Source organism: Equus quagga, chromosome 5 (genome assembly GCF_021613505.1).
Source record: "Equus quagga isolate Etosha38 chromosome 5, UCLA_HA_Equagga_1.0, whole genome shotgun sequence".
NCBI lineage: Eukaryota > Metazoa > Chordata > Mammalia > Perissodactyla > Equidae > Equus > Equus quagga.
This window is the reverse complement of record NC_060271.1, coordinates 4,989,440-5,004,354: the sequence shown is the minus strand read 5'-3', so window position 1 is coordinate 5,004,354 and position 14,915 is coordinate 4,989,440. Positions and strand designations below refer to the sequence as shown.

Below are 14,915 nucleotides of genomic sequence, written 5' to 3'. Positions count from 1 at the left end.
GGTGCTGGAAGGCAGGGGAGGGGCTGCCCTTGGTGAGGACTGGAAGGCCTGGTGTCCTGTGAGGTTCCATTTCTGGATCTGGGTGCCGGTTACATGGGTACACTCACGCCATGAAAATTCACCAAAATTGACATGATTCCTGCAGTTTTCTGTATGTATATGAAGCTTCAGCACAAACTTTAAAAATTGAAAAGGGAGCAGGAAGAAGGTGGACAGGCAGGCAGGGGCAGGTGGTGAGGGGGCCTCAATGCCAGACCAAGGGGCGTGGCCGTGACCATGACCGTGCAGGCGGTGGGAGGTGAACGATGGAGGTGGCTAGCAGAGGGGAGAGCCTGCCCTGTGGGACCTTGTTGAGAAGACTGGCCAGAACCTGGGCCTCCGATGACGAGGACCCGAGCCAGGACGAAGGGTGTGGGGTTGGAGGGACAGGATGGATTTGGAGGCAAAATTGGAAGGACTTGGTGGTTAATTGGGTGAATGAGGCCAGGGGAGGGAGGGAGAAGTGGAAAGGGGGCTCTTGGAGAGGCAGAGTGAGTGAGGGGCTGGGTGAGAAGCAGCAAGTTTGAAGGGAGAATTTTTGCTGAGAAAGAGAACATGACCAAGTTGGCAGGCCGTGGGGAAGAAGCGAGTGGAGGAAGAACCCAGGGTCAGGCTCCTGAGGGAGCCGGAGGTGCAGGGCTCCCCACGGGCAGGGCAGGAGAAGGGAAGGCAGATCTGAGGGGGCTGGCAGGGGATCCACTGTCCAGCGCTGTGGGCCCCCAGGGGTGGGGGCTGTGTCTGATGAAGCCAATTTCTGGGCCACACAGCTCAGAAGGTCACGTGATGCACACGGCCTATCCTGAGATCGGCCTGGGGAGACGGGAATACAGCTTAATGGACGGTTCCACTGTCGTTTTGAAGTTTTTCTATCTAGACACTGGTAATCTTGACCAGCTTTGTCATTGGTCATCGTTAAAAAGCTTTCCTCCGGAAAGACAGCGGTGTCTCCATTTCCTTATCACAGAATCTAGGCTTCACTGTCTGGTTCTCCTGGCCCGGCCCTTGTGCGCGCTGCTCCACTGTTATCTGTGCCGCGGGTGTAGGAAGAGATAAGCGACACTGGCAGTGTCCTGGCTCTGACCTTGGGCCCATCTTTTCCCTCGTGGGTCTCAGTTTCCTCGTCACAGACCACCTGATTCCAGAGCCCTTTGCACACACCACGCTACCCTCAGGGCTCCATCTCAGATCTGCTGTCCCCCAAACCTACAGTGTTCCTCAGAACCACGCTGTCACCCCAAGATAAGTGGAGGCACGAGGTCATGTGCCGAGGGGCTTTGACGGGGAGCCCGAGGGCCCGGAAGGGAGTTCGGTCTCCACTGGGGTGAGGGCATTTCCAGGCAGTGGTGGAGGGTCTGAAGACAGACCCTTCTCTGGAAGGCCACCTCCCTGCGTCTCCCTGCTGTGTAGGCAGGAGAGGGCCCTCATTGGCCTGGAACTCCTGAGTGGTGGTGACCTCACAAAGACCGTGACACTGGCCTGGGCTGGGGGGAGCCGAGGTAAGCTGAGGTGGCTCTGGGGAAGCCCCAGGGGTGGGCGCAGCCTCCACAGCCTCCAGAAGGCAGTTACCACCTTGACCCCACCCCCTTAGGTAAAAGTCTCCCCCCTCTGGCTGTAATTCCACAGTTAGAGCTTTACATTTTGGGCTCAAAGCTGAATTTTCTGTTACCATGTGGATGCCCCCGGTGGAGGTAACACATTGAACTTTATGTCAGCAGCTCAAGGCTCGTGGAGAAAGAGTTTAGGCCGTCAACTTCTGAGAGCATGGGGCGTAGGAGTCGGGGGGAACAGGGGAGGAGGAGAGTGGGAAGGCCCAGGAAGGAGTACCATAGACTGGGGGAAAGAGAAGGCAGACAACCTGGATGCCGGGTTGGTCTCTTTCTCAGGTCTCCCTCACCCCCCCACGGGGAGGAAGGGCTGGTGAGGATGAATGTTTGTTGAGCGCCCACTGGGGGCTGGGCGCTGGGATCACAACTACGTGCGTTATCCCATTTTATTCCCCGCACTAATCTTGTGGATAGAGTGTTAAGATTGACGCTCAGCGTAGTTACCTGCCCAGGCTCACACCACTGGTGAGAGACATGGCAGGTTTCAAATTCGGGTCTAGCTGACCCCAAAGGCCTGGATCTGTGCATTATAGCTGGGCATCTGGAGATGTGCACTGTTTTTTGGGTTTTTTTGAGGAAGATTAGCGCTGAGCTAACATGTGCTGCCAATCCTCCTCTTTTTGCTAAGGAAGACTGGCCCTGAGCTGACATCTGTGCCCATCTTCCTCTACTTTATATGTGGGATGCCGACCACAGCATGGTGTGCCAAGCGGTGGCATGTCCGCACCTGGGATCCGAAGTGGTGAACCCGGGGCCGCTGAATCGGAACATGCACACTTAACCGCTGTGCTACCGGGCCAGCCCCTTACGTGTGCTGTTTTCATTAGACTTTTTCTCCAGGATAGAGGCCTAAGAGCGGCAGAGGGAGTGAGGAATGAGAAATGGGAAGATGTGGCTTCACAGAGCGATCCATGCCTCAGCAACCTGAGGTTTCAATCCCACCTCTGCCACTTGCTGGAGGCTTTGCAAAAATCACTGTAGATCCCCGAGTGGTCTGAATTAACATCCCGGTAAATAAGGACACCCATCGTGAAGAGTTGCTATTTGTTCACTCCTTCATTCTTTCCCTTACTTCATGAATGTTTTCTGACTCTCCCCTGTGTGCTGGGACTGTGCCACATGCTGGGAAAACGGGGGTAACAAGACAGCCAGACAGCCAGACACTCACCAAGCTCATTTTCTAGAGTGAAGAAATACAAGTAGACAAAGCGATCCTCTGATACAGGGTGATCACATGAAGAGGGCGCCTCACCCACACTTGAGGGTCCCAGGAAGACTTCCTGGAGGAAGGGACACGTAAGCTGGCATCTGAAATGCGACTGGCTATTAGCCAGGGAAAGTGATGGAGGTTTAGGTGGGTAGACTTGGGGAAGTTTATAGGAACAGGAAAGAGTATTTGCAAAGGCCCCAAGTCAAGAGGGAGGCCGACACACCTGAGGCCCTGGGATAAGTTGAGAATAGTTCGAGTATTGGGTGCAACTTGGTTGAGAGCGGCTCAACTATGGGGCTGGGGAGGGGATGGATATAGCTGGAGAGGTAGACGGGCTGGGCCTGTGGGCTGAGGGTCGTGTGAGAAACACAGACATTGGACTGCAGGTCAGGATGCCCCCACCAGAGGCCTGTCCACCAGCTGTGTGATAATCACTTTGGGGATAAGCTTGATAAAAAGGCTGATTGCTGGGCCCACCAAGGCCTACAAAGTGGAGTTTCTGAGGGCGAGGCCCAGGAATGTGTCTTTTAAAAAATACAAGCTTTACGTACACCCCAGAGTCTGGAAACCCATGAAGTCACAGAGGCCTTCTAAGAGGGGACTGGCGTGGTTGGATTTGCGTACATTCTTCCTTTGTCTGAGAATATCTTTATTTCTCCTTCATTCCTGAAGGAAAGTCTTGACAGGTACAGAATTCAAAGTTGACAGTACTTTTCTTTCAGCGCTTGCAAAATGTGTACCGTTCCTCTCCGGCCTCCATGGTTTCACGTGAGAAATCTGTCATTTAAGTGGATGCTCACCTGTAGCTAACGCTCTCTCGTGCTTTTAGGAGTCTTCTTCACTGTTTTTAGCTTTCAGAAGTTTAATCGTGACGTGTTTTGGCATGGATTTCTTTGAGTTTATCTCATTTGGATGCTTATCCCATAAGCTTCCTGAATCTGTATGTTTATGTCTTTCACTAATTTGGGGAAGTTTTCAGCCATTGCTTCTTTGAATATTTTTTCAGTACTCTTTCTCTTCTCCTTCTGGAACTCTGATGATGAGAACATTATTTTGTTTTTTTCCCACAAATTCCTGAGGCTCTGTTCATGTTTTTCAGTCCATTTTCTCTTTGTTGTTGAAATTAAGCAAATTTTATCGATCTGTCCTCAAGCTCACTGATTCTATCCTCTGTCATTGCCACTCTACTATTGAGCTCATCCAGCAAGTTTTTAAAAAAATTTCAGCTGTTGTACTTTTAAAATAACTTCTGAGGCCGGCCCAGTGGTGCAGCAGTTAAGTTCGCATGTTCCAACTAGCCTGGGGTCGCTAGTTTGGATCCCGGGTGCAGACATGGCATTGCTTGGCAAGCCATGCTGTGGTAGGCGTCCCACATATAAAGTAGAAGAAGATGGGCACGGATGTTAGCTCAGGGCCAGTCTTCCTCAGCAAAAAGAGGAGGATTGGCAGCAGATGTTAGCTCAGGGCTAATCTTCCTCAAAAAAAAAATAAATAAATAAAATAACTTCTATTTTAATTTCTTATTGTATTTTCTTATAACTTCTATTTCTGTGTTGAGATTTTCTATTTTTTCATCTGTTTCAAGAGGATTGGTAATTACCTGTTGAAGCATTTTTGTAACAACTGCTTTAAAATCATTATCACAAATTCTGACATCTGATTCATCTCAGTGTTAGCGTTAGTTGATTATCTTTGCTCAAGCTGAGATTTTCCTAGTTTTTGGTATGATGAGTTATCACTTGACATTTTGTATCCTTGACATTTTGGACATTATGTTAAAAGACTCTTGATCCTGAAGTCTTCTATTTCAGCAGGCAGCCCACCTGTTAAGACAGTGTCAGTTCTGGCCTATTTTATGGACTGTAGTTCCAATGATAGTTTTCAGAGCCGTGGTCTGCTTTGTTCTTCTGGCACTGCTGGAGCTCCTGTTCATTCCTGCTGGTGCTGCCTGCAAGGGCGGAAGGTACTTCCCTGGGCCACCTGCTGTGATTGGGGGCCCAGGAGCTGTGGGACCTGGTGAGCTCTCTGCCACTGAGTGGAAGGGCCAGAGATGCATGGCTCTGCTGACAGTGTCCCTGTAGATGGATTGGCCTGCCACTGCTCCGGGTATGGAGTGCTGATTGTGGCTCCCCACTGGGGCTCCCTGTCTGTTGGGCTTTCCCTTTTCTGCTCCTTTGGCCAAGAAGAGTAGGCTTTTCTTTTCCTTTTTGGTGTGTGTATATATGCTCTTGGCAGATCTGTGCTGCAGGGCTCTCTGGTGCCCAGTCTTCGGTATGTGGGAGATAAAAAGAAAAACCTGGAGAACTCACCACAGTGTCATCCCTCCAGTCTTGAGGTCCCTAGCGGTCTGCTGCCTCTTTCTAGCTTTCAGAGTCCTTTTATGGTTGCCTGTTGAATTATTTCCAGGATATTTCGTTGTATTTAGGAGAGAAGAGCAGGGACAAGGTGAGTCTATGCCCTCTTGTCTATTACATGCATTAAAAAAATTGTGGTACATACACGTAGCATAAAACTTACTAGTAGAAACATTTAATATCTTCATAATGCTGTGCAACCATCACCACTATGTAGTTTCAGAACATTTTTTTTAAAGATTTCATTTTTTCCTTTTTCTCCCCAAAGCCCCCCAGTACATAATTGTATATTCTTCGTTGTGGGTCCTTCTAGTTGTGAATGTGGGACGCTGCCTCAGCGTGGTCTGATGAGCAGTGCCATGTCCGCGCCCAGGATTCGAACCAACAAAACACTGGGCCGCCTGCAGCGGGGCTTGCGAACTTAACCACTCGGCCACGGGGCCAGCCCCAAGAGAACATTTTTGTCACTCCAAAAGGAAACGCTGTATCCAGTAAGCAGTCGCTTCCTATCCTCTCCTTTCCCTGGTCCCGGGCAACCTCTTTCTGTCTGCTTTAATCTGCCTTTAGTCTCTATAGGTTTGATTATTCTAGATATTTCACATAAATGAAATCATACAATATGTGACCTTTTGTGTCTGACTTCTTTCACTTAGCATAATATTTTCAAAGTTTATCCATGTTTAGCATTTATCAGTACTTAATTCTTTTTTATGGCTGAATAATATTCCATTTTATGGATATACCACATTTTATTTATTCACTCACCACTTGGTGGACATTGGGGTTGTTTCCACCTTTGCCTCTTGTGAATAATGCTGCTATGAACATTTGTGTACAAGTTTTCGCCAGAAGACCAATTTTCAATTCTTTTTGGTATATCCTAGGAGTGGGATTGCTAGATCTTATGGTAATACTCTCTACCTTCTTGAGGAACCATCAAGTTGGTTTTTATAGAGGCTACACCTTTTTACATTCCTACCAGCAGTTTAAGTGTTCCAATTTCCCTACATCCTTGCCGACAATTGTTATTTTCCATTTTTAAAAATTATAACTGTTCTAGTGGGTGTGAAGTGATATCTTATGTTGGTTTTGATTTGCATTTCCCTGATGACTAATGCCCTTAAGCATATTTTTGTGTGCTTATTGGCTATTTGTATTTCTTCTTTGGAGAAGTGTCATATTTAAGTCATTTGTCCATTTTTAAGTTGGATTGTTTATCTTTTTGTTGTTGAGTTGTAAGAGTTCTTTATATATTCTGGATACTCAACTCTTATCAGATATATGATTTACAAATATTTTCTCTCATTCTATAGGTTGTCTTTACGCTTCTGGATCATATTTCTTGATGCACAAGTTTTTTATTTTGATGACGTCCAATTTATCTTTTTTCCCCTTTTGTTGCTTGTGCTTTTGGTGTCATATCTAAGAAACCATTGTCAAACCCAAGGGCATAAAGATTTGCCCCTATGCTTTCTTTTTAAGAGTTTTACAATTTTACCTCTTTAGGTCTTTAACCCTTTTTGGGTTAATTTTTGTATATAGTGTGAAGTAGGGGTCCAACTTCACTCTTCTGCACGTTGGCATCCAGCTGTCCCCCCACCACTTGTTGAAGAGACTATTCTTACCCCATTGAATAGAGTTAGCATCCTTGTCAAAATCAACTGACTGTAGATGCATGGACTTATTTCTGGACTCTCAATTCTACTCCATTGGTCTATATGTCCATCCTTATGTCAGTACCACATTGCTGAGTGCAATCTTAAAGGAAGATCTTTATGGCTCAATTGGAAAATGGTTTGTTGGGAGCTGTCGCTAGACATAGGGACTCCGTTGAGAGAGTCTAAGACCCAGGCCCCAGGCAATAGGAGCTGCACTAGGGTCTGGCAGTGGCGATGGTGATATGTGGAGGTATTTGGGAGCTTTTCTAGAGCCAGAATTAGCAGAACTTGGCCAAAATGGGATGCAGAAAGTGAGAAAGAGAGTAGTCAAGGATGATACTATTTCTGGCTTGGATAGTGGTGCCGGCTCGTTGCAACAGAAGAGAATGAGAGGGTCTGATTTGTGGGAAAGATGGCAAGTTCTGTTTTGGATTCTCTAGGTCTGAGGTGCCCCACTGGCAGATGTGTGCGTGTGCCCATGTGAGTGTGTGCATGCACGCTCACGAGTGCCTAACACATTCCAGGTCCATACAGCTGATAACAGTGTTTTCAATGAGGAACTGGAAGATCCACTGATGGTTCCACCCCTTGAGAGCTCCACCAGCCCTTGTCCTCTTGTCCAGGTCCTGGAAGGGTTCACTGGGGTGGGGGAGAGAGGGTGGAAATCAGTCAATGATTCTCTCAGTCTTGGACAGGATTAGCTGTTTTATCGGCATCCTCTGCCCTCCCCATTTGGGGCCCCAGGGCTTGGGGGCAAAGGCCAATAGGCAGCTTGTGGCTGCTGAGTCAGTAGTGAGCTCTTTTGGTTCCCTTGGGTCCCACCCAAGCCCCTCAATAGCCACTACTCTTCCCCATGCACAGCGGCCTTTTGGTGGAGGGTAAGACGCAGGCTGCCCAGTCGCTGTCAGGCAGCTCTGAAGCCTTGCCTGTCTGCTGCAGGATGAAGGAGGAGGATTGAGGGGACAGGAGAGAGTGCGGATGGTCTGCTCTTTTCTTAGGGAAGAGGGAGGGAAAGCCAGGGTTGAGACCTGCGGCTTTCCGCCGAGTGACTAGCATTGCACATCTGCTGTGTCAGAGGGGTAGAGAGTATTCTCTTCTACAGCCCAAACCAGTTAGCCCTTCCAAAATCCTACTCACTGCTTCATAGGCTGTACCCAACCCCTATTTTGCCAGGTTGAAAATGACTCCCTTTGATAACGATGTGGTGTGTGTGTTTGTGTGCATATGTGTGCATGCGTGGGAGCACGCACACAGGTGGGAGAGGTGATCAAGGGATGGTTTAGGGTTTTTTGGAGCCCAAAGCTTTTTATAATTTTGAGGCTCCTCTTTAAGTAAAAGAAGACAAAACTGTGAACACAAAATTAAGTACAGTCCCTTTCCAAAGGGACTGTGTAAGCAAGGAACCCTGAAATTTTAAATTTCACTAGCTTCCATGTAAAATCAGCTCTGGTGCTGATGGTAAGTGGACACTTCCTGCTTCTGAGGCAGGACACAAAGCTGTGCTTGAACTGCTCACCTGGAAGGAAGGTAGCCCCCACTGGGCTCTGAGCACCTCACACCTCTCTGCCCTCAGGGCCTGGAGGAGAGTCATGGAGCAGGTAGCTATCATTTAGAGAAGGTCTTTGGTGGGCTGTGTGCTCTGTGCCAGACACTGAACCTACAGCCACCCTTGGTGCAGCCTTTATGCTCCCTGTATTAGAGACAGGGAGGACGAGAGCCAGAAGGGAAAGACTCTTGCCCAAGTTTACTAACACTAGGAAGAGGATGAGCTGGGATTTGAACCCAGGACCGCATGACTCCAAATCTATGGTCTTTCCAAAGCCAAGCTATAAAGATGCACGGCAAAATTTGTGGAGTGAATAAATGATTTAGTGAATGAGTTAGTGCATGAATGAGTAAGTGATGAAATGAGCTAGTGAAAGAATGGATGAGTGAATGAAGAAGAGATAAAAAGATGAAATAACAAGCTCATTCACTGAACGCTTACTGTGTGCCAGGTGCCATGCTGGACTCCTATGGATCTTACTGTCTAGAGGGAAACCAGATACTATGTGCCAAGAAAGGGGAAATGGACAAGAGACCCTGGGAACTTACAAGTGGACCTCACCTGTCTGGGGGACCTGGAAGGGTCTTAACATTTGAGCTGAAATCTGACAGGGTGAAGCTGTCGGTGTTAGCCAGGGAAGGAGGCTGGAGAAGAGGGTGCCTGACCTGTGGAAGGCCCAGCCCTAACCCAGGAGCCTGGCTCTTTGGAAACTCAAAGGAGTTGAGGGATGGTGAAATGGAGGGGGAAAGGAGGAAGGAGGGGCAAGAAGGGGGAAAAGGGAGTTGGGGCCAGACACAGAAGGGCCTTTCAGGTCCTGCTAAGGATTGGAGATGCTGTCCTGAAGACAACAGGAAGCCCCGGAGGGGGTTAGGCAGATGGGTGGCATGAAGGGATGGTCTTGGCTGCCCTGAGGGCCAGTAGGATGGGTGACCTTCCTCTCCTTGACCTCTATTTCTTAAGTATGTAACGGAGCAATAATTTCTAACTTACAGGGCTGTGTGTGTGTGTGTGTGTTTGTGTGTGTTTAGGGGGGATTTGGTTAGGAGATGTCATGCCTGGTCTGTAGACTTTTCTCAGTAAGTATTGAAAAAGCCACTCTATGCCTGACTTGGTCTCCTTCTGCATCTCCTCCCAGGGGCCCACTCTTGCTTAAGAACACCATGCATGCAGGTGAGCGATCCCTACAGTTCCCGCAGGGAGGGGGCCCAGGTGTGGGGTGGGGTGGGGGGTTGGGGGGTTCACCCAGCAGTCAGATGGTTGGGTTGAGGCAGGCTGTTGTTGATGATGGCCCCAGGTTCTCCTCTACGTAGCCTGCCTCACCCAGAACAAGCAAACTGTTAAGGGCAGTGGGCAACTCTACCAAGGCTCCTTTGGGAACTAGTGCCACAGCCATTTACAGAGTAGTTCTAGCAACTTAGGGGTTGGCTGGAAGTAGCATAATCAATAAGGCGGCTCTTCCTTCCCTTTTTCTACCTAAGACGAGAGAGGCTCCTCATTTGTCTAGTGATTGCGGACTTCCTACTGTGTACCCAGCCCTGTGCTAGAAGCTGGGGATGTCCCAGGGACTAAGATACACAGTTCTTGTCTGTGTAGAGCTCATCTCTAGCAGGGGCTAGACCACTAAATAAGTCGTTGGAATAAAGTATGATGAGTATTTTGCTAGGAGGAGTGGGATTGGGAAGGGACGGTAGGAGGAGGTTCCAAGCCAAGGGGATCGCATTTGTAAAGGGCCGTGAGCTGAGAGGGGCAGGCTCTAGTCCAAGCAGGGGAGCACAGAGGATACGGCCGGAACTGAGAGAGCAGGGGGAGAGCATGTAGGATGCGGCTGGCAAGGCGGGCTGGGCGTGGTCACGGAGGACCTTGTAGTCATGCAGGGGCCTTCATCCTGAGGATAGTGAGGAGCCAGGGGGTGGTTTTAACAGGTGAGGCCTGGCTGAATCTGCCTTTTCTCTCTCTCAGGAGCACTGCAGGGAGCTCAACAGTTGGCTATTGGAGAGAAGGGGGCAGTGGCATTGAGAGACCTCCAGACCAGGCATGGCCCTGAGTCCAGGGGCTAGTCTGGTCCTCTGTGAAGACTCAAAGATGATACCCAGTCTCAACTCCTCTGGGGCCCCAGATTTAGACTCTGGCGCCATCTCTGGGCCCAACCCAGATATGGACATTGTTTCCATCTTGCATCTACCCCTGAGTCCTGGCTCAGCTCTTGTTCCAGACCTTAATCCAACGCTGAACCTTGTCTCAGAGGAGGTCCCTACCGGAGCATCTGATAACACCCCCAGATCTGAGGACAGCAGGGCCATGGCTCCCGCCTGCCTCCACACCGCCGCTTCCCACGCTGCTGAAACCCCGGGCCTGGAGTCGAATCCCATCTCAGGGCCTAACTCACAGGGGCCCGGATGTCCAACCTCAAACCTTCTTCTGAGCCCTGGCCCGATGGAGCCCCAGGGTCTGAGCTCTGGGAACCACTCTGGGCCGAATTCCGAGGAGGTCTTCAACTCCCTCTCAAGCAAGATTTCCGATTTGGGTCAGAGTAACTCCAATCCTTCCAGGCCTGAGTCAAACCCATTCGTAAGCCCCTATGCAAGAGAAGCCCTGGTTCTAGGCCACTGCATCTCCACGCCGAGCTCAAAAGCGCTCCTTATTCCAGCCTCAAACTCTTCTCCAGATCCCAGCTCTAATCAGCTGCTCCGCGTGGGCTCGGGAAACACCTCCGAGCTGGACCTGAATGCAGCTCCAGGGTCATGCACGACCTCAATCCCAGACACCAGCAAGACCATCACTCTGATTTCACGTAACATCTCTGGGTCTGTTTCGAAAGGAGCCTTGAGTGAGACCTGGAACACGAGTTCCCAGGGAGCCATCAATGTGGCTTCAAATGGCAATCCCAGGTCTGATTTGAACTTGACTGTCACTCAGGCCTCCTGCTTCACCCTGATTCCTGGCTCCAGTGACAGTGTCAGCCTGCACTCCAGCACCCATGGACCCAACCCCACTCTGTCTCCACCCTCCTGCATGACCCTGATCCTGGGCTCCAATGAGACCTTGAGCCTTGGCTCCAGCCTCATCTTCAGCGACACCTCCACCCTGACGCTGAGCAGCCAGCAGGATTATTCCGAGGACAACAGCATCCACACCATGCCCCTGGAGGACAGTCTCGGGGGCTGGAGCAAGACGGCTGGTGTCGAGCCGGGCCGTTTCCCGCTGGGATTCTCTGCCTGCGACACCATGGACAAGGACACCATGGCCTTCCAAAGCATCCCTGAGGGTGAGTAAGGCAAGGGTGACAGCCCCAGAGAGGACACTGACCTGAAAGAGTTCTGTGTTCAGACTTGGGCAGGGAGGGGAGAGGAACTGAAAAGCGTGCAATGGATAACATTGCATGAGATCTAGCGCTCAGCCTCGGCTTGCTGTGTGACTTGGGACAAGCTACTTAATCTCTCTGAGCTTCAATTCCCCAAGCTGTAATATCTCCATATAATAATACTTTTATTACGTTCAAATTACAAGTCAGCTAACTATACCTTCCTTTCAAAATGTATGCCCCTCTCTTTCTTGATAAATTCCACACCTGGGTTCTCAAGTCAAAGTTGGGCCAGTGCCGAAGCTGGCAGGCAGGCTCTGGGCTCAGCTCACCTCTGTGGAGTGTCTGAGGTCCCCACTTGGGCGAAGCCTTGAGGTCCCGTCTGGAGCCTGCGCCTCACTTCTCATATGCAGGAGTTCTATAAAGTAATCCCTAGTCGGTTTGATGTTGTGAAGAACTTCTTCCAATTGTTTATGTCTCCAAATGTTTTTGTTTGTTCATGCACCAACACCATATTGAGATTTTTAAAGAATTACCATGGGGACTGGTCTCGTGGCCGAGTGGTTAAGTTCGTGGGCTCCGCTTCGGTGGCCCATGGTTTCACTGGTTCGGATCCTGGGCACGGACATGGCACTACTGGTCAGGCCACGTTGAGGCGGCGTCCCACGTGCCACAACTAGAAGGATCCACAACTAAAATATACAACTGGGGGGATTTGGGGAGAAAAAGCAGGAAGGAAAAAAAAAAAGAAGATAGGCAACAGTTGTTAGCTCAGGTGCCAATCTTTAAAAAAAAAAATCACCATGGCTTTGTAAATATGTATTCACAACTGATGGGATGAGAAGCCCTCTTTTAGAGTTCTTTTCAAAATTGTTCTGAGGACAGCAGCATCCACGACACGCCCTGGAGGCCACTAGCAGATCCTCATTCTTCTGTACACGTTTTAGAACACATTTGTCTAGGTCCTCAAAAAATCCTTCTGGTATTTTCGTTGGAATGTTTATCCATTTATTCAAGTTCTCCTTTTATATAGGATATATCCTTTACTAGAATTTTAAAAATTCTCTGTAAATGTCTAGAGCATTTTTTGAAAGTAAATTTGTAGGTACTTTTTATTGATAGCTTTTGTTGCCATCGTGAATCATCTCATATTTTCTAATACAATTCCTGTTTGGTACTGGTGATGCTGATGGTATAGAGGGACTCTGTTTTTGCAAGTTGATTTTTTTTTAAACAGCTTTATCAAGATATAATTTACATTCCATAAAATTCACCCACTTAATAAACTGTGAAATTTAATGGTTTTAAAAAATACGCAAAGTTGTGCAAACACCACCACAATAAATTTTAGATCATTTTCATCACCCCAAAAAGAAATCCCAAGCCCCTTCGATATCACCCCTAACCCGTGCCCCCCAGCCTAGGAAACCACTAATCTACTTTCTGTCTCCATGGATTTCCCTGTTTTGGACATTTCCTATAAGTGGAATCATGCAATATGTAGTCCTTTGTGATTGGCTTCTTTCACTTAGCATAATGTTTTCAAGATTCATTCATGTTGTAGCATGTGTCATGTACTTCATTCCTTTTTTTTTCTTGTGAAGAAGATTGGCCTAGAGCTAACATCTGATGCCAATCTTCCTCTTTTTACTTGAGGAAGATTGTTGCTGAGCTAACATCTGTGCCAATCTTACTCTATTTTATGTGGGATGCTGTCACAGCGTGGCTTAATGAGTGGTGCTGGGTCCACACCTAGGATCTGAACCTGTGAACCCCGGACTGCCAAAGTGGAGCACACAAACTTAACTACCACGCCACCAGGCCGGCCCCCTCCATTCCTTTTTGTGGCTGAATAATATTCCACTATATGGATAGACCACATTTTGTGCATCCATTCCTCAGTTCCTGAGCATCTGGGTTGTTTCCACCTTTCGGCTGTTGTGAATAATGCTGTGCTGAACCTTTGTGTACACGTTTTTGCGTGGATATGTTTTTGTTTCTCTTTGGTATAAAGCTGGGAACAGAATTGCTGGATCGTACGGTAACTTTATGTTTAATCATTTGAGGAACTGCCAGACTGTTTTCCGAAGTAGCTGAACCATTTCACACTCCCACCAGCGTGTACGTGGCTCCCAGTTTCTGCACATCCTCTCCAGCACCTGTTACTACCTGTCTTTTTGATTACAGCCGTTCTCACGGGTGTGAAGAAATATCTCACTGTGGTTTTGATTTGTGTTTCCTTGATGGATAATGATGTTGAACATCTTTTCATTCGCTTATGGGCCACTTGTGTATCTTCTTTGGAGATGTCAATTCAAATCCTTGCCCATTTTAAAAATTGCGTTACATATCTTTTTATTATTGAGTTGTAAGAGTTCTTTATATATTCTAGATAAAAGTCCCTTATCAGGTATGTGATTTGTTAATATTCTCTCCCAACCTCTGGCGTGTCTTTTCACTTTTTTGATGGTGTCCTTTGAAACACAAAAGTTTTTCATTTTGACGATGTCCAATTTATCTATTTTTTCTTTCTTTGTCCTTTTGGTGTCGTATTTAAGAAGTCATTACCTGATCCAAGATCATGAAGATTTATGCCTGTTTTCTTCTAAGACTTTTACAACTTGAGTTCTTACATTTAGGCCTTTGATCCATTTTGAGTTAATTTTTGTATATGGTGTGAAATTGGGGTCCAACTTCACTCTTTTGCATGTGGAATCCACTTATTATTGTGATATAATTCACATATCATACAATTCACCCATATAAAGTGTACAACTCAGTGGGTTTTGGTATATTACATTAATTTTAAAAAAATTGTGGTGGAATATATACAACATAAATTTGCCAGTTTGACTATTTTAGGCGCACAATTCAGTGGCGTTGTCACACTCAATATTGTGCAATCTTTACCACTGTTTCCAAAATTTTTTCATCACCCCAAACAGAAACTCTAACCATAAAGCAATACCTCTTCATTCCTCTCCCCCTTAGTCCCTGGTAAGCAATAATCTGCTTTCTGTCCCTGTGAATTTGCCTATTCAAGGCGCCTCATTTAAGTGGGATTATACGATGTTTGTCCTTGTGTGTCTGGCTTGTCTCCCTTAGTGTGATGTCTTCAGGAGTCATCCATGTTGCAGCCAGTGTCAGCGCTTCATTGTTCTTTACGGTTGAGCAATATTCCAATGTCTGTACGTACCACATTT

At 47.8% G+C, this 14,915-nt stretch overlaps 1 protein-coding gene across 1 annotated transcript in view; it reads left to right on the top strand.

Annotated features, from left to right (window-relative positions):
• The window catches only part of MROH7 (maestro heat like repeat family member 7), a 51,468-nt gene that overhangs the window by 191 nt on the left and 36,362 nt on the right, over positions 1–14,915 (top strand). The window contains exon 2 of the mRNA XM_046662568.1: positions 10,371–11,676. Coding sequence (XP_046518524.1) covers positions 10,446–11,676 — 1,231 coding nt within the window. The 5' untranslated portion in view covers positions 10,371–10,445. The remainder of the gene's footprint in view (positions 1–10,370; positions 11,677–14,915) is intronic.